Source organism: Gorilla gorilla, chromosome 5 (assembly GCF_029281585.2).
Source record: "Gorilla gorilla gorilla isolate KB3781 chromosome 5, NHGRI_mGorGor1-v2.1_pri, whole genome shotgun sequence".
Taxonomy (NCBI): domain Eukaryota; kingdom Metazoa; phylum Chordata; class Mammalia; order Primates; family Hominidae; genus Gorilla; species Gorilla gorilla.
This window is the reverse complement of record NC_073229.2, coordinates 97,739,333-97,758,356: the sequence shown is the minus strand read 5'-3', so window position 1 is coordinate 97,758,356 and position 19,024 is coordinate 97,739,333. Positions and strand designations below refer to the sequence as shown.

At 42.4% G+C, this 19,024-nt stretch overlaps 1 protein-coding gene across 7 annotated transcripts in view; it reads left to right on the top strand.

Annotated features, from left to right (window-relative positions):
- Window positions 1–4,409: 4,409 nt before the first annotated feature.
- Window positions 4,410–19,024, top strand: part of SLC17A5 (solute carrier family 17 member 5) — a 58,911-nt gene continuing 44,296 nt past the window's right edge. For 2 of the 7 annotated variants that reach the window (XM_055390631.2, XM_055390635.2), the window contains exons 1-3: window positions 4,414–4,660; window positions 13,826–14,022; window positions 16,503–16,736. In XM_055390631.2, coding sequence (XP_055246606.1) covers window positions 4,567–4,660; window positions 13,826–14,022; window positions 16,503–16,736 — 525 coding nt within the window. In that variant the 5' untranslated portion in view covers window positions 4,414–4,566. Of the gene's footprint in view, window positions 4,661–12,705; window positions 13,144–13,825; window positions 14,023–16,502; window positions 16,737–19,024 lie in introns of those variants that run through there. The other 5 variants (XM_031012174.3, XM_063707707.1, XM_055390630.2 and 2 more) reach the window with 5 other exon arrangements.

Sequence of the window (19,024 nt, the reverse complement as noted above, 5' to 3'; positions counted from 1 at the left end):
GCATGGTGGTGGGTGCCTGTAATCCCAGCTACTCCGGAGGCTAAGGCAGGAGAATCACTTGAACCCAGGAGGTTGCAGTGAACTGAGATTGCACAACTGCACTCCAGCCTGAGCAACAAGAGTGAAACTCTGTCTCAAAATAATAATAATAATAAATAAATAACACCAACAATGATCTTTTATGGTAGTGTGCAATCAAGAAATAAATGCCAGATATAAGGGGGGAAAATGTGTCATCATACTTTTTTTTAAACTTCTTGGGGCCAGGCACAGTGGTTCACACCTATCATATCAATACTTTGGAAGGTCAAGGCAGGAGGACTGCTTGAGCCCAGCTGGGCATCACAGGGAGGCCCTGTCTCTAACAAAAATTTTTTTAAATTAGCAGGGCATGGTGGCACATGCCTGTGGTCTCAGCTACCGGGGAGGCTGAGGTAGGAGGATCACTTGAGCCCAGGAGGTGGAGCCTACAGGGAGCCGTGATCACACCTCTGCACTCAAGCTTAGGTGACAGAGTAAGATCCTGTCTCAAAATCTTCTTGGGAAGATTATAAAACAAAACAAAAACCAAAGTACCTCCTCTGAACCTAGAATCAATGACACTGCAATAGGAAGAAGTACACCCAATGCTCAGATGTTAGTTTGTAATATCATTCTCCTTATAGAAATGGCAGGGGTAGAGAATACACAAGATGAGCCTGGAACATCTTGTTGTACCAGAAAGTAAGGGAATGCTCAAAAAACACAACAATGGAGGCATGCAAGACACAAGAGCCAACTGAAAGAGCTCTTAGTCACCAAAGCTGGAACAATTTGAGCAACAAAATAAATAACATAGTGTTGGGAGTATAACCCAAAGTATAAAATAATAACCATGACATCATACTAATAAAAATAAATGATTGAATAAGTAAATAAATGTAGGAGAATAAACAAATCTCCCAAACAAAAGAATTCTTCCCCTGAAACTGGTGGAGTATAGATAACTCCCCACCCCTTAAGTGAAGGCTGCACATACTGATTTCCTTCCAAAGAGAAAAGTAAGGCCGGGGGAAAAGAGTTAACTTCACAGTGAAAACACCTGACAAACACGACCTCAGGCATGCGATGAGGCTTACCATCACTAGTGATAATCATCAGCGATAAATAAGTTGACAGCACATTCCCTTGACATTACATGATGAGAATGGCCCTTTACCTCTATGACCTTTCCCTCAAAAATCCATAACCCCAGTCTAATTATAAGAAAAACATTCAGGCCGGGGGTGGTGGTTCATGCCTGTAATCCCAGCACTTTGGGAGGCTGAGGCAGGGGGAGGCTGAGGCAGGAGGTCAGGAGATGGAGACCATCCTGGCTAACATGGTGAAACCCCATCTCTACTAAAAATACAAAAAATTAGCCAGGCATGGTTGCACGTGCCTGTAGTCCCAGCTACTCGGGACGCTGAGGCAGGAGAATCGCTTGAACCTGGGAGGTGGAGGCTGCAGTGAGCCGAGATCGTGCCACTGCACTCTAGCCTGGACGACAGAGCGTGACCTCGTCTCAAAACAAAATTCGACAACCCAAATTAAGACACTTTCTACAAAACCTACCAGTACTCTACAAAACTGTCAAGGTCAGCAAAAGCAATGAAAGTCAGGAACTGTCAATCTAGAGGAGCCTAAGGAGACATGTAATGTGGCATCCTGGATGAGATCCTGGGACTGAAAAAGGATATTAGGTAAAAATTAAAGAAATGCAAATTAAGTATGAACTTCAGTTAATAATTATCTATACTGGCTCGTTAGTTATGATATATGCATGATACTAATGTAAGATCTTAATAATAGGTCAAACTAAGCAAAGGGTATGGAGAACTCACTGTACTATCTTTGCAACGTTTATGTAAACCTAAAATTTCTAAAATAAAAAATATTAAAAAAAAGAATTCCCCTGGTTTGAAGTCTTTCAAGTCTGTTGCAACTATATTCCCTGGCCCAAGTTATCTATAACCTTGGTCATCTGGGAGCTTGTTAGCAATACAGAATCTCAGGCCCATCCCAGATGTACTGGGCTTCTCAGAGAAACAGCCCCAATTGGGTAGTTTGGGTAATAAAGTTTTGGCTTTCACAATATAGGCTGGCCGACTCCAGACCCAAAACAGATGATGGTGCACATGCCTGGAGACCCAGGAGGACCTGTGGTGCAGATCAAGTCTGAGGACGCTCTGCTGGAGAAGTCTCCCTTGCTTGGGGAAGAGAAGTGGGGGAGTCGGATTTTTTATTCTAGACAGGCCTTCAACTGATTGAAGGAAGCCCACCCAGATTATGGAAGGCAGCCATCTTTACCCAGAGTTCAATGATTTTAGTGTTAACCTCATCCAAAGACATCCAGCAAGTTAACACATAAAATTAACCATCACACCAGATCTGCTGAATCTGAATCTACATTTTAAAAGGATTTGCCAGGTGACTCTGCATAATCCAGTTTGAAAATTGCATTTTTCTACAACCCTTAGAGTGTAAAAATCTACATGGTAATTCAGTAACTCAGAAACAAGGCTTGATTTGCTGCTTTAACTTGAGAACTTTCCTAGCATTTACTGATCTGGAGGTAGGGATGCCTACAGAAATCCTCACCCTCCCTCCTAGGTAAAGGACCCTCCCCTTTGTTCTCACGTGGACCTCACTAAGCTTCTAACCTGGTTTACTGAATTAGTGGCTTGCGGGTCTTCCCTGTCTACACCAAACTCTCCGAGAGCATCTACATCTTATTTTCTACCTCCACAGAGACAGCCTTTATTGGCGGATCCAGATCTGCCCTGCCAAGGCAAGCTGGGTTTTCCTAGTTTCACTTTCAGAGTCCGCAAATGCTAGCACAATCTATCCAAATTCTATCGTGGAGATATAACATGCACACATACATCAGAGGATTCCATAGGTCGAACCATATGAAACTACCTATGTTGATTATTTTTACCTATAAAACCAGCAACATCATAGGACTCAACAAATTTCCATTGCTGTTTTTCCGCCTAAAAGCTATTTTAGGACCAGGAGCAGTGGCTCACGCCTGTAATCCCAGCACTCTGGGAGGCCGAGGAGGATTGCTTGAGCCCAGGAGTTCGAAACCAGCCTGGGCAATATAATAAGACCACGCCTCTACAGAAATAAAAAGTAGAAACAAAATTAGCCAGATGTGGTGGCATGCCCCTGTAGTCCCAGCTACTTGGGGGAGCTGAAGAGAATTGCTTGAGTCCAGGAGTTGGAGGTTGCAGTGAGCTGCGATTGCGCCACTGCATTCCAGCTTGGGCAACAGAGCAAGACCCTGTCTGGGAGAAAAAAAAAAAAGCTATTTTAGGGACAATATGCCGTCACAGTCACGAGGTAGATCGTACAAAGGTTGCTAACAGTATGGCAACTGACTGCTAACAAGTGGATGTCAAATTGTGAAATGCCAGCCGCCCCGTCCGGGAGGGAGGTGGGGGGGGGGTCAGCCCCCCGCCCGGCCAGCCGCCCAGTCCGGGAGGTGAGGGGCGCCTCTGCCCGGCCGCCCCTACTGGGAAGTGAGGAGCCCCTCTGCCCGGCCACCACCCCGTCTGGGAGGTGTACCCAACAGCTCATTGAGAACGGGCCATGATGACAATGGCGGTTTTGTGGAATAGAAAGGGGGGAAAGGTGGGGAAAAGATTGAGAAATCGGATGGTTGCTGTGTCTGTGTAGAGGGAGGTAGACATGGGAAACTTTTCATTTTGTTCTGTACTAAGAAAAATTCTTCTGCCTTGGGATCCTGTTGATCTATGACCTTACCCCCAACCCTGTGCTCTCTGAAACATGTGCTGTGTCCACTCAGGGTTAAATGGATTAAGGGCGGTGCAAGATGTGCTTTGTTAAACAGATGCTTAAAGGCAGCATGCTCCTTAAGAGTCATCACCACTCCCTAATCTCAAGTACCCAGGGACACAAACACTCTGCCTAGGAAAACCAGAGACCTTTGTTCACTTGTTTATCTGCTGACCTTCCTTCCACTATTGTCCTATGACCCTGCCAAATCCCCCTCTGCGAGAAACACCCAAGAATGATCAATAAAAAATAAAATTTAAAAAAAAAAATTGTGAAATGCACACCACCCACTTCCCTAGTTCGGTCGAAGCCCTCCCCTTAATTACGTGCAATTCAAGTCCCCACTGCCCGCCCGCAAGCCCCCACTCATCCTCGCTGCGGGCAGGGTGGCCCCTGCACTTTACAAGGGGGTGCAGGAGCAGGAGACGGTAGTCGGAACACCGGCTCCCCGGCATTCGTAGACCGGCGGGGCGAGCTCACTTTGCGCCAATCCTACGAGAACTCCCAGAACTCCGCTTCCCTAGTCCAACCCAAGCCAGAGTTGCCCACACCTAAGATGGCGGCGGGGGCGGAGTCCGCGCGGCCGCCTCTGGGCGGGACCGCGGGGGACTAGACGTGGCCGCGGGGCGGTGTCATCGCCCCCGCCCCGCCCGGTCCAGCCAGCTCGGCCCGGGGGCTTCGGGCTGTCGGGCTGGCGCGCCTTTCTCTGCCAGGTGGCGAGTACACCTGCTCCACGTAGGCGTCATGAGGTCTCCGGTTCGAGACCTGGCCCGGAACGATGGCGAGGAGAGCACGGACCGCACGCCTCTTCTACCGGGCGCCCCACGGGCCGAAGCCGGTAAGCGGCGGGGTCGTCCAGGGGCTTCGAGTGGGCGGCGGTCCCGGGGGCGGCGGTCTCTGGGCCGGCATGGCCCGGGTACCCGCACCCTGCGCCGGCGGGACCGGAGCTGCTCAGGCGCGAGGGGACATTAAGAGGGGAGCCGGTTCAGAGTGCCGCTCAGTCCCGCCTGCCTCGGTGCGCAGAAGCCCCTCGGGGACCCCGGGGGCCGCGACCGTGATCGCGGAGCCAAGCCGGGGCCTCGGCAGGTGCAGCTCCACGGGGCGGGGGGCGGGGGCGGGGAGCGGCGGTGCAGCCGGCGCTGAGCTGGTGGTTATTTTGGGTAGTGCTGAGCAAGGGACCCAGTGGAAGAACGAACTGGGAGAGAATCATCAAATGAATGGGCTAAGGTCCGAGCGGAGGACCGCGGTGTAAGAGCAAACTGAAGGAGAAACCTGCAGATCAGTAGGCAGAGGGCTGTCCTTCCCTGTCACCGCTAGGTTTCCGCCACTGCGTATCCGCCAGCATGTGACCTGGTAGCTTCTTAGGCGGGGAGGGAAGACAAAAAAGGACTGGAGTTAACATTTGTGAGTATGCAGAGGGCAACTATTGTATAACCCAGCTAATATCTTGACATTGTGCAGTAAGAGACTAAAAACATCGAGGACATTTTTTTTTCCGTCTGGTAGTCTATGATTTAAGTTAGGAAAAGGTTCAGTTATCCTCAAGATACCTATGGAGTTCTAAGGTAATTTGCCAAAGGTCTTGGAACAAATCGAAAAGCAGGTACGTCATAAAGCATCTTCCCTGAATTTGAGAAAATTAAAATATTTTGCTATTTGACACTTTTGTAATATAGTTTATTTAAAAGTAACGAAAACTAAAGAACAAATCAGTTTGAATGCATTCTATAGTTTCAAAGATCTGTGTGTGAGAAAGAGTTGTGTTGGAAATTTGACTTTGGCTGACCCAGAATTGTATAGTTTCTATATTTTTATTTGTTTTTAATGTTACCAGATGGTGGCAGTAGAGGTGGCAACATTACAGCTCCATCTGGCAGCTGGGAGCTTATTTTAGTCAACACAAACTGTAAATACCATACCATAGTTACGTTTTACCTGGAAGTCGGACTTAGTTCCATAAACTGATCATTTTCTGTGGCTTGTAGTGTTCAAATTTTATAATATTCCTCATAAAATAATATAGAAATACAGAAATAAAAGTTATAATGAAGATATTTGCCAGAGATTATTACATTGTTACAATTGAAAAATATGTATATGTATAATCAAAATTTAGCACAAATGTTAAACATTATTCTCAGGAAAATGCAGATTAAAATTACAACGAGGCACTATACACCCACTAGAATATCTAAAATCCAAAAGGCTGATAATACCAAATGTTGCAGAGATGTGGATAGAAAAGTTATACATCTCAATAAAGATTGAGATGGACAAATGTGTACATTTATCATGTAAATTATACTTCAATAAAGTTGATTTTTTAAAAAGTAGCTTATAGCATCCCTTTTAAAAACAATCCCTACTTGATTCATGGGTTGAGTATATGGATCTTATGGTACTGGCCCTGTCCTTCCTGGCTTTAGGTGGCTACCTTTGTTATAACCATTTCCTTTTTTATTTTCCCTCTTTACACACCCACTGGAGAGCAAGTGAAGTGGAAATAGTAGTAACATACTGTTTTTGCTATTTAGAATATGATAAGTTTTATAGAGAAAGAGCATATATGGCAATTAAGAGAAGTATATAATGAGCCCCCATGTAACCAGCACCCAGATTAAACAGTTATCAATTCATGGCCAGTCTTGCCTTATGCTCATACATACTGTGTATTTTGAAGCAAATCCCAGATACCATGTCATTTCATATGTAAATATTTCAATTATTTACCTCTAAAAGATAAGGACTCTTTTTAACATAACTACAGTACCATTATCACAGCAAATAAAAACAATGCTTACGCACTTTGGGAGGCCGAGGCGGGCGGATCACCTGAGGTCAGCAGACCGAGACCATCCCGGCTAACAAGGTGAAACGCCGTCTCTACTAAAAATACAAAAAATTAGCCGGGCGTGGTGGCGGGCGCCTGTTGTCCCAGCTACTCGGGAGGCTGAGGCAGGAGAATGGCGTGAACCTGGGAGGCGGAGCTTGCAGTGAGCCGAGATCACGCCCCTGCACTCCAGCCTGGGTGACAAGAGCAAGACTTCGTCTCAAAAAATAATAATAATAAAATAATAATAATACTTACAAAATACTCAGTGTTCATATTTCCTCAATTATGTCCTGGTTTTTTTTTTTTTTTTTTTTTTTTGAGACGGAGTTTTGCTCTGTCGCCCAGGCTGGAGTGCAGTGGTGCGATCTCGGCTCACTGCAGCCTCCGCCTCCCCGGTTCAAGTGATTCTCCTGCCTCAGCCTCCCGAGTAACTGGTATTACAGGCCCACGCCACCACACCCAGCTAATTTTTGTATTTTTAGTAGAGCCGGAGTTTCACCATGTTGGCAAGGCTGGTCTCTAACTTCTGACCTCAGGTGATCCACCCGCCTTGGCCTCCCAAAGTGCTAGGATTACAGGCCTGAGCCACCGGGCCCGGCCTATGTCCTAATTTTTTATGGTGTGTTCAAATCAGGATCTCAATAATGCCCATACCTTCCAAATGATTGAAATGTTTTTTGTCTCTTTTAATCAGTTTCCCCCGCCCCGCTCCTTTTTTTCCCTGCAATTTTATATCCTTATGTTGTCCTTTAACATCTTCTGCCCTCCTGATTTACTGTAAATTGGTAATTAGTAGATCTGAAGGTTTGATAGGATTATGAGTCTGTCTGTCTTAATTACCGTCATGACTATTCCATAAGTAGAATACAAAGTGTAGAAAGTAGAATTGTGTCAGCATGCTAATTCTCCCATACACTGCTCTAGGCACTGGAGATACAAAGAAGTAAACAAAACAGAACAAAAGCTCCTGCCCTTATAGACTTTTATATTCTAGTGTATATTTTCCTAAACTTTCAGCCCTCTCCATTTTGCTTTCTTCTTGGGTTACAATCAAAGTCCAACACTTTATTTTCTTTTTTTTTTTTTCCAGGATCTCACTCTGTTGCCCAGGCTAGAATGCAGTGGCTCAAACAGGTCTTACTGCAGCCTCAACCTCCCAGGCTCAAGTGACCCTCCTACCTAAGCCTCCTGAAGAACTGGGACTACAGGCATGTGCCACCACGCCTGGCTAATTTTTTTCTTTTTCTTTTTTTTTTTTGAGACGGAGTCTTGCTCTTTCGCCCAGGCTGGACTGCAGTGGCGCTATCTCGGCTCACTGCACGCTCCACCTCCCGGGTTCACGCCATTCTCCTGCCTCAGCCTCCGAGTAGCTGGGACTACAGGCACCCACCACCACGCCCGGCTAATTTTTTCTATTTTTAGTACAGACGGGGTTTCACCGTGTTAGCCAGGATGGTCTCGATCTCCTGACCTCATGATCCACCTGCCTCGGCCTCCCAAAGTGCTGGGATTACAGGCGTGAGCCACCGCGCCCGGCCTTTTTTTCTATTTTTTTTTTTTTTTTTTTTTTTTTTTGTAGAAACAAGGTCTCACTTAATTGCCCAGGCTGGTCTCAAACTCCTGGGCTCAAGTGATCCTCCTGCGTCATCCTCCCAAAGTGCTAGGATTACAGGCGTGAGCCACAGCACCCAGCCCAACACTTTATTTTCTTGCCAATACTCTCGATTCCCTTGCCCCCTGCTTTGTCATCACATCCATCTCAGTGCCAGCTATCTGCTTTCTTAGTGCCTACTCCTGAGCACAGGCATGCAGTGCTTATGAAGTTATACACTAGGGCAGATTGTTCCCACCAATTCTGTATGGGTATCTGCTCAGCATTCCTGTGTTTCACTGAGAACCTCATGCCCCCACTCTCTTCAACAATTTCTTACTTTTCCCAGATCCCAATTTCTCACAAATGAGAACTAACCTCAATTCCTAAGAAATAACCTCAGTTCCTAATTTCCAGAAAAAAAAACCCCATAATAATTCACAGTTACTCTGTGCCAAGCACTCTTCTAAGTATTTTACATTACTAACTCAGTGAATCCTTATAATAACCCTAATTCAGGCAAAATACTTCGACTAGTGCCAAGCGTATAGAAAGTGCTTAGTAATATTTGTTTTTTGAGACAAGAGTCTTATTCTGTTGCCCAGGCTGAAGTGCAGTGGCACAATCACAGCTCACTGCAGCCTAAACTTCCCAGACTCAAGCCATCCTCCCACCTCAGCCTCCCAGGTAGCTGGGATTACAGGTGCACAACACCACAACCAGCTAATTTTGAAATTTTTTGTAGAGATGGGGTTTCATCATGTTGCCCAGGCTGGTCTTGAACTCCTGGGCTCAAGCAGTCCTTCCCCATCTCAGCTTCCCAAAGTGCTGGGATTACGAGTGTGAGCCACCATGCCCGGCTTGTAATAAATATTATATATTATTTTCCAGGCATGGTGGCTCACGCCTGTAATCCCAATGCTTTGGGATGCCAAGGTGGGCGGATTGCCTGAGGTCAGGAGTTTGAGACCAGCCTGGCTAACATGGTGAAATCCTGTCTCTACCAAAAATACAAAAATTAGCTGGGTGTGGTGATGCATGCCTGTAGTCCCAGCTACTCGGGAGGCTGAGGCAGGAGAATTGCTTGAACCTGGAAGATGGAGGTTGCAGTGAGCCGAGATTGTGCCACTGCACTCCAGCCTGGGAGACAGAGAAAGACTCCATCTCCAAAAAAAAAAAAAAAAATTATATATTATTTTATGTTATTAAACTTAATACCACTATCCCACCCAATAGTGTTAGTTCTTAGAGTTACTACAATACGTAATCTAGATACTGCAGATCATTTAGAATGTCCTGCTCTCCCTATGTTTATCTGTCTCATTTCCATACCTCTGTACATGCTGCTGCTTTTGCTTGGATTGTTCCATCTGTCCCTACTGGTGACTTCCTGCTCCTTGAAGAAGACTTCTCCAAGAGGCCTTCTCTGACTGTCTCCACTGTCCCCCCCATCAGATTAATATGCCTCTTTTGTTCCTTTTTATATATATGTACATAGTACTTTGTCTTATTGGCATAACTTTCTCCAGATAAAAAGGAGGAAGAAATCCTTTTTACTAAGTGCCTGCTATAATGTCTTGCAGTATTTCATTTAATCCCCATGCAGCCCTGTGGGTAGATGGTGGTCTCTACATATTATAGCTAAGAAACCTGAGGATGAAAACTAGTAAGTAATTTCTACAAAAGCACACAGCCAGTGAAAAATCAGAAACAGATTCATTCCCAGGTCCCACTCTAAATTAGCCTGTGTACTTTCAGTTACACCCACACACATTCCTAAGTTTAAAACATATTTTAGAAGCTGATGTTTGTTTTTGATGGGTGCCATGTTCCTTATGCAAGCATGATTTTGCTTTGAACTTGATGCTCAATGGATGTTCTCTCTCTTGGTCATGCAAGCATGCTTTTGTTGGATCAATTTCAAAGAATATTCACATTCACAGGCATGTTTTTCTTTACTGCTATACCTTCTTGAAATAAAAATTTTGATTGAATATATTTATAATCAGCAATCATTTTATTAGCTAGTAATTATTTATTTTTAATATTTCTTAGAATCTCATAGTAATATACTTTGTGACACCTGAGTTGGCTTTTTATTTTCTTTTTTTTTTTGAGACGAAGTCTCGCTCTTGTCCCCCAGGCTGGAGTGCGATGGCGTGATCTCGGCTCACTGCAACCTCCACCTCCCTGGTTCAAGCGAGTCTCCTGCCTCAACCTCCCGAGTAGCTGGGATTACAAGTGCCTGCCACCACGCCCCGCTAATTTTTGTATTTTTAGTAGAGACGGGGTTTCACCTTGTTGGCCAGGCTGGTCTACAAACTCCTGACCTCAGGTGATCCACCCGCCTCGTCCTCCCAAAGTGCTGGGATTACAGGCATGAGCCACCGTGCCTGGCCGCTTTTTATTTTCTAATTACTGACTATGCATCCAAAAGTTAAAGTTGCCTGATCTATAACTTGTAGGTCAGATTTCCAAGTAATACCACGAGTAATTTGAAATCATTTTACTTACCTTTCTTTCACTTCTCAACCTTCTAGCCCCTTGTAATTCACATGATAAGGTATATCATAGTCCCAATAAAGCATCACTTAGGGAAAACTAATAATGTACAGTAAAATAAGATAACTGCAAATAAGGATAGAATGAAGTAATAACATTACAAATTACAGTAGCATAAAATACAGTTTTTTAGAGTAAGAGAATTACTAATAACTTCATCCCTCCCCTTCACTTACTCCCACATCTAACATTTGGGCAAGGCCTGTTAATTCTGCCTTTAAACATCTCAAATCTGCCCATTTTTCTTCACTGCTGCTTTCACTCTAGTTTAAGCCACCTTCATCTCTTAGCTGGAAAGCTACAGTAGTCCTTTAAGTGATCTCCCTGACTGTACATTCCTTATGCCCTTCACACTTCTCCTTTCTATAGTCTCCATGCAGGGACCAGATGAGCTCTTTAAACCATCAACCAGATAAGCTCTTTTAAACCATAAATCACATCTCATCACTCCTTTGCTGAAATAGGTAATGATCTTTTTAAATGCTGCATTGACAAAACAGACATAGTACATAAATGTGGATTTTTCTTGCTCCAAATTGCTCAAAGTAACACATTTTAATGCACAAATTTAGCTAGATTTTTGAGTCCCCCATCCAGACTTCTAGGTAATATCACCTGACACAGAGCAATGATAAAGAAAACGTGTTCTGCTGGGCACAGTGGCTCACGTCTATAATTCCAGTGCTTTGGGAGGCTGCGATGGGAGGATTGCTTGAGGCCAAAAGTTCAAGACCAGCCTGGGCAAAATAGTGAGACCCTGACTCTACAAGTAAAAATTTAAAAATTAGTCAGATATGCTGACATATGCCTTTAGTCCCAGCTACTCAAGAGGCTGAGGTGAGAGGATCACTTGAGTCCAGGGGTTCGAGGTTACAGAAAGTTATGATCACCCACTGTACTCCAGCTTGGGCAACAGAGCAAGACCCTGTCTCTGAAAAAAAAAAAAAAGAAAAAAGAAAATGTGTTTTTTTACAAAACATGCCTCACAATATCCAAACTGTCATTAACTGGACAACTGCCCATTTGGTTGCAGCAGAAAGCAAATTTGCCTAGATTCTAGTAATAGAGACAATGTGAATAGAACTTTAGAAATTCAGTTCTTACAGATCTGGATCTAACTATGGTAGTGGTACCGTAAATTTCATAGCTGTACCCCTGAAGAAAGGATTTAAGAATGCCAAATGAAAAGTTTCCTGTTAAAAGAAGTAAATCTTACACAGGGAAAAAAAAAATAATAGCAGTTGTTAAACATAGGAGGGCATACAGAAAAGTGAGTTGGATCATAATATATTAATATAAACCTAAGTATAGTTGTGCATATTCATTAATGTTTCAGTCAAAATCAGTTCATCTGAGCCAGTATCAAGACTTTTGTATTCTGTAAAATATATTCTCTCCTCTGATGCTAGGTTAATGAAAACACCAGGATTCTTAAGTAGGGGAAAAACATACACACATTTATATGATATTGATGTGTCATTACCAAATAAAAGCACACATATTTTCATTTAATTTTAATATGTCATTGCTTAATGAAATACATGTTTATATCTTTAAAGAGGTATTTATCAGCCACTCAGAGTTTACTAAACTTAAAGATGTTCAGACTCTGGATTAGCTAATTTCTCTTTGTTACTAAGAGGTTGATTATCCTTAGTCAGCATCCTGAATCCCATCCCTCTCCAATTCTGCAACTCAATAAAAGAAGAAAAAAGAGAAACTATGCATAAGCCCACAGTTAGAGTAATAAATAGGTCAAACTCCTCCTCTCACATGATCCTTTTATTGGTTCCTCCAACCTACTCTGCATTCCTTTTTTTTTTTTTTTTTTTTTGAGACGGAGTCTCTGTCTCTGTCGCCCAGGCTGGAGTGCAGTGGCGCGATCTCGGCTCGCTGCAAGCTCCGCCTCCCGGGTTCACGCCATTCTCCTGCCTCAGCCTCCCGAGTAGCTGGGACTACAGGCGCCCGCGACCACGCCCGGCTAATTTTTTGTATTTTTAGTAGAGCCGGGGTTTCACCGTGTTAGCCAGGATGGTCTCGATCTCCTGACCTCAGGTGATCCGCCCGCCTCGGCTTCCCAAAGTGCTGGGATTACAGGCGTGAGCCACTGTGCCCGGCATCCTTTTTTTTTAATCATGGTGGTACATTCACTGATTTCCCTTTTTACTGTGAGCCCTTTACGCTTGATAACTACTGAGCAACTGTCACAGATGCTGCAACTGTCATAGGTTCTGCAAATTTGCTTCTAGATTCTTAAATGCATTTAGTTTACGATGGCTTTAAGTATTAATCATGGCTTCTGATTCAAACCCAGCCTTTGAGGATACTCTTCGAGGTAAGAAATTTATCAAGAGAAATTTCATGCCCTACCCTTGGCAGTAAATTTTTTTTCTATGCTACATTTAACAATGAGATGGCTACTAACTCATAATCAGTAATATATCATGTCATTGTAAGTACTCAAGTACTTATTGACCATTTTTCAGATAGTTTTTCAGAAATAGTAATGCCATTAAACCTCCTTATCTGCTTTTCTCATGCCGTATATCTTTGCCAGCTGACAAGGAGTAGGGGTTCAGTTTGAATCTGGAATAGATCTTTTTCTCAGCAAAGGTGATAAAACTACTACCTCCATGTTTTAATGAACTTTCTTATAGTTCAGGCTCTCGTGTGAAATTTTTACCAAAACTACAGGTATGAGGAACAGCTAATCTTTGACAAATGTTTCTTAGATTTGCTTAATCTAAGAATATTCTTTAACATTTTTTCATAATTATTTTTGTACTTTTAAAAAGCAACCTTTTTCACTATTTAGACAATATCATGTAATTAACTCTTTTAATTAAAGCAGCCGGGTGTGGTGGCCAATGCCTATAATCACAGCACTTTGGGAGGCTGAGGTGGGTGGAAGGCTTGAGCCCAGGAGTTCAAGACCAGCCTAAGCAACATGGCAAAACCCTGTCTCTAAAAATAAAAATTTAAAAATAAATAAAAATTTTCCCCAATCTTTATTTCAGCTCCAGTGTGGTGCTCTGCTCGTTACAACTTAGCAATTTTGGCCTTTTTTGGTTTCTTCATTGTGTATGCATTACGTGTGAATCTGAGTGTTGCGTTAGTGGATATGGTAGATTCAAATACAACTTTAGAAGATAATAGAACTTCCAAGGCGTGTCCAGAGCATTCTGCTCCCATAAAAGTTCATCATAATCAAACGGTAGGTGCTATTTTTTAAGGAAACAATTTTAATTATCCTAAAATACTTGCAAGTAAAAATATTAAAAGGTCTTTTTTCATCCTACAGAAACTATACTTTGTTTGTGTATACTCTGAATCACTTTCTTTTTGTGTTTTCCCAGGAACTGATTGGGCAATAACTTGTAACTATAGCTACTACTGCTGTGCCGTAATACACCTTCATCTGTTTGAAAAGTAGTTCTTCCATTCCCTCTATAAACATACCATGCTTAAAGAAAATTTGGAAAAACCTGTTTTATATAACAGAAAATTAAACTGTTTTAAATTTTCTAAATAGCTTTTATAGGAGTATTATTTATAACCCTATATCACTTATGGAGTTACAGCTGCAAGAGAGTTTAGGTAATCTCAGTTGCAAGATGAAAAACAAGAACTGGCCAGTTTCTTAGGACATTCTTTTCTGAATGTACACATGCCCAACCTAAGCCACATAAGTCATTTTGCCTGCCTTATGTTATAGTGGAATTGGTAAATGTGTATTCATCATTTGTTTATAATTAAGTTATATATACTTCATTTTATGTTGCTTATCACACAAGGAGATAGTACAGAAAGAAAAGCTAGTATTCTTTTTAGAAGTACATTTGCAGGCTGGGCGCAGTGACTCATGCCTGTAATCCCAGCACTTTGGGAGGCTGAGGCAGGTGGATCACCTGAGGTGAGGAGTTCGAGACCAGCCTGGCCAACGTGGCGAAACCCTGTCTTTACTAAAAATACAAAAATTAGCTAGGCGTGGTAGCACACACCTATAATCCCAGCTACTCAGGAGGCTGAGGCAGGAGAATTGCTTGAACCTGGGAGGTGGAGTTTGCAGTGAGCTGAGATCACGCCATTCCACTCCAGCCTGGGCAACAAGAGCAAGACTTCGTCTCAAAAAAATAAATAAATAAAAAATAATAAATTTTTGGCCGGGCGCGGTGGCTCACACCTGTAATCCCAGCACTTTGGGAGGCCAAGGCACGTGGATCACGAGGTCAGGAGATCGAGACCATCCTGGCTAACACGGTGAAACCCCGTCTCTACTGAAAATACAAAAAATTAGACGGGCGAGGTCGTGGGCGCCTGTAGTCCCAGCTACTCGGGAGGCTGAGGCGGGGGAATGGTGTGAACCCCAGGGGGCGGAACCTGCAGTGAGCTGAGATCGCTTCACTGCACTCCAGCCTGGGCGACAGCGAGATTCCGTCTCAGAAAAAAAATTTAAAAATAAATAAATAAATAAATAAATTTTCACCCATCTTCAGTGCTCACGAAGATACTAGTTCATACTTAGATGAATCTCCTCTATCATTCACAAGCAGAGCATTCAAGCAGGAAAGAGGATTTCTCTTTAAACAAAATAAATCTCTCCAAAAATCTTTATATTTGACTTTAATAATGTTGCTGAGTAACATTTGGGTACACATCACTCACTTTCTCCACTCCAACCTGTGACCTTCAGGGACAATACTGCTGGAATGTACATGAAATCCTAGAATTCCACAGATAAACTGCAAATTGGTACCCTAAATAAGGAAAAGTAGGAGTTTGCTTTGTGTCTTTTTCTTTGCAAAGTGCTTTTGTTGACCCTGCTACTTATCTTCATCTGCCTTATATCAGCAGTAGAAAGAAATCCCAGAATGGTTCTTGACATGTTGGCTTTGTTAGACAGCTACACTGCATTAAAAATGTCAGATACTCAGATCAGTCACTAAATCTTCATTAGTACCTTACTATGTGCTGCTACTAATGAAAACACAGGTTCTATTCACATGAAGTTTGTGGCTTGATTTAAATTCTTGCTCTTTGGAATTGTTCCATGTGCTTGTTTAAGTGCTTGGTCTGAAATGGGGAGATATTATTAATATCTACATTTATGCATGTTAATAGCCAGCACTAAGTGAACACTAACTGTACATCGAGCCTTATTTTATGTGCCTATTTCATTTCCTCTTCCCAGATCACACATTCGGTAAGTAATAGAACTAGGATTAAAACCAAGCCTGGTTCCCAAAGCCTAGCTCAGCCACTACAGTTTTCTCTTTAATAGCTTTCTGGATTAAGCCTGTGACTCTTTTTTTGGGAGGGGGAGGCAGGGCCGGGGTGGGGTGGCAGCCTCCCGAGCCATAGTAGGTTCAGAGATACCCAAGCCTTTTTTGTGATTCTTTTGTGAGCCTTCTTGGTCATAGTTATTATAAAGCTTCTGGCAGCTCATCCTGCAGTCTAGTTTTATAAAATTGCAAGCCTTCTTGAAGTTTACGACTGTCAGTTCTTTTTCATTCACTTCTAAATACTGTATGTCTATATTGTTATGACTCACCCACCTACTAGAAAGTTTGCATGTTCTTCAGTCCAAAATAGTGGTTCAAAATCTCATTTATATGTACTTACATGCCAGTAAGAGAAAAGAGCTGCTCTGTGAAGGTCTTAAAGGATTGTTTTATTCTTTTCTGATTTTTGTAGGGTAAGAAGTACCAGTGGGATGCAGAAACTCAAGGATGGATTCTCGGTTCCTTTTTTTATGGCTACATCATCACACAGATTCCTGGAGGATATGTTGCCAGCAAAATAGGGGGGAAAATGCTGCTAGGATTTGGGATCCTTGGCACTGCTGTCCTCACCCTGTTCACTCCCATTGCTGCAGATTTAGGAGTTGGACCACTCATTGTACTCAGAGCACTAGAAGGACTAGGAGAGGTAATTTTCTTTTCTCTCTTGTTTTACTTCTTACCCTGTGTCTCCTTCTCTTTTTCTTAAAGATGTCATTCTTTGGTATGAATATGAACCAAAAAATAACATTGGATGATAACAGGGGTTTATTTTTTAGAGAAAGGACTAACTAGAAAATTACCTGAATAGATTTTGTTTGTGGTAAATGAGGTCTCTAGTAGGAGCACCCTGAAATTGGAACCTTTACTCAAAAACCAGAGAAAACATTTTTCCAAAAGAGACTTCATAGCTCATACTTTAGGAGAGAAGAAAATAAACCATTAATAAATGGTTAAGATAGGCCGGGCATGGTGGCTCATGCCTGTAATCCCAGCATTTTGGGAGGCCGAGGTAGGTGGATCACCTGAGGTCAGGAGTTTGAGACCAGCCTGGCCAACATGGTGAAACCCCATCTCTACTAAAAATACAAAAATTAGCCGGGCATGGTGGTGCACACCTGTAATCACAGCTACTCGGGAGGATGAAGTGGGAGAACTGCTTGAACCCGGGAGGCAGAGGTTGCAGTGAGCCAAGATCACGCCACTGCACTCCAGCCTGGACGACAGCAAGTCTCCATCTCGAAAGAAAAAAAAATCGTTAAGATTGACCATCCTTACCTCTTGTACTCTTGCCACAGTTAAACTCTGCTCTATCATTGATGCCCAAGTCTGAAGCACATTTTACACAATAGACTGTTGAGTTGCATTTAATTTCTTTTTTATTGCTTATTCTTTTATTTTTTCTGGTCTTGTAACTTAGAGACAAATATTTTATGATTTTATATAACTATCTCAATTTAGTTCTATGATTCTGCTCTTTTTAGAAGTATTATTGATTTTTGCCTCTTTTATTTCCCTCCTCTTAATAGTTTTATCATTTTTTAAAATTTTGATTCTTGTCTTTCTTTTCCTTCCCACTTTTCTTTTGTATTTCATCATGTGTACCCCCATAGTTAATAATTTTCACTTTCCCTTTATAACTTTGAACTTCTACCTCTGAAATCCAGGGAAAGGTGTATTTTGCTCTCTTGCATTTCTTTAATTCAAGCAAGATAATGGCCACTGGGCTTGGTGTAGAGCATGAAGATTATTTTAAGTAGCAGTGTATCATGCTGTTGGAATGAACACTGGACCAGAGTTTGAATAATAGCTCTATTGTATCTAACAGTGAAACCTTAGGTAAGCTCTAATCTCTAGATCTCAGTCCCATCATTTTTTAAACTGGGACTAAAATACCTTCCCTGTTTTCAGTCACAGATTAGATATAAAATTCGTATGTGATAAGGATTGCTAGAATACTTTGGAAATTGCCAGGTACTATTAAAAGATTTTTCATTCATCTGAATGTTTTTATTTTGTTCTTATCAATAGAGGTCCATTAAGTAAACCCTTCCTGATCACAAAATTAAAATTACTCCTCTATTACCAGGTTCCTATTCTTCTTGACAAAGTAAAATATACTTAAATCTAGCATATTTTCTCTGATCCTAGTATTGAATCTCCTTGCTGAATGTATTCCCATATTTTACTTCCAGTTTATGCCACTAATTTAACATTACGGCATATTGATCATATTACTACTGTTATCTCAGGTGACATTTTATTTATTCATTTATTTATTTTTTTCTAGTCTTTGAGACGGAGTCTCACTCTGTTGCCCAGGCTGGAGTGCAGTGGCATGATCTCGGCTCACTGCAACCTCCGCTTCCTGAGTTCAAGCAATTCTCCTTCCTCAGCCTCCCAAGTAGGTGGGATTACAGGCATGCGCCACTATGCCTGGCTAATTTTTGTATATTTAGTAGAGACGGGGTTTCACCATGTTGGCCAGGCTGGTCTCGAACTTCTGGCATCAAGTGATCCACCTGCCTCCGCCTCCCAAAGTGCTGGGATTACAGGCATGAGCCACCATGTCCAGCCAACAACTAAATAGAATTTAAGTTGTATTTATACTCAGGTTCTCTCGTCCTTCTTCATCCCTTCAATATGTATCACAGGTGCATTTCCTCATTCATAAAAGACACTTAGATTACTATCTTGCATTCCTACCATCTGATTCACCATAAATATACCTACATTGTCCCTAGGTTTTATAATAAAGTTTTCTACAACATAATCTCTGTGGGCATTTCCAAACATCTTAAGTTTTCTTCTATAATGACTCATCCTGTGGATGCTCCATGATATAGATTCTTATTGATTTGCAATGTACCTAAATCATCTTTGCCTTCCATTGGTATTACTTTTTTTTAATTCCTTTTGTTTTTGTTTTTGAAAGAG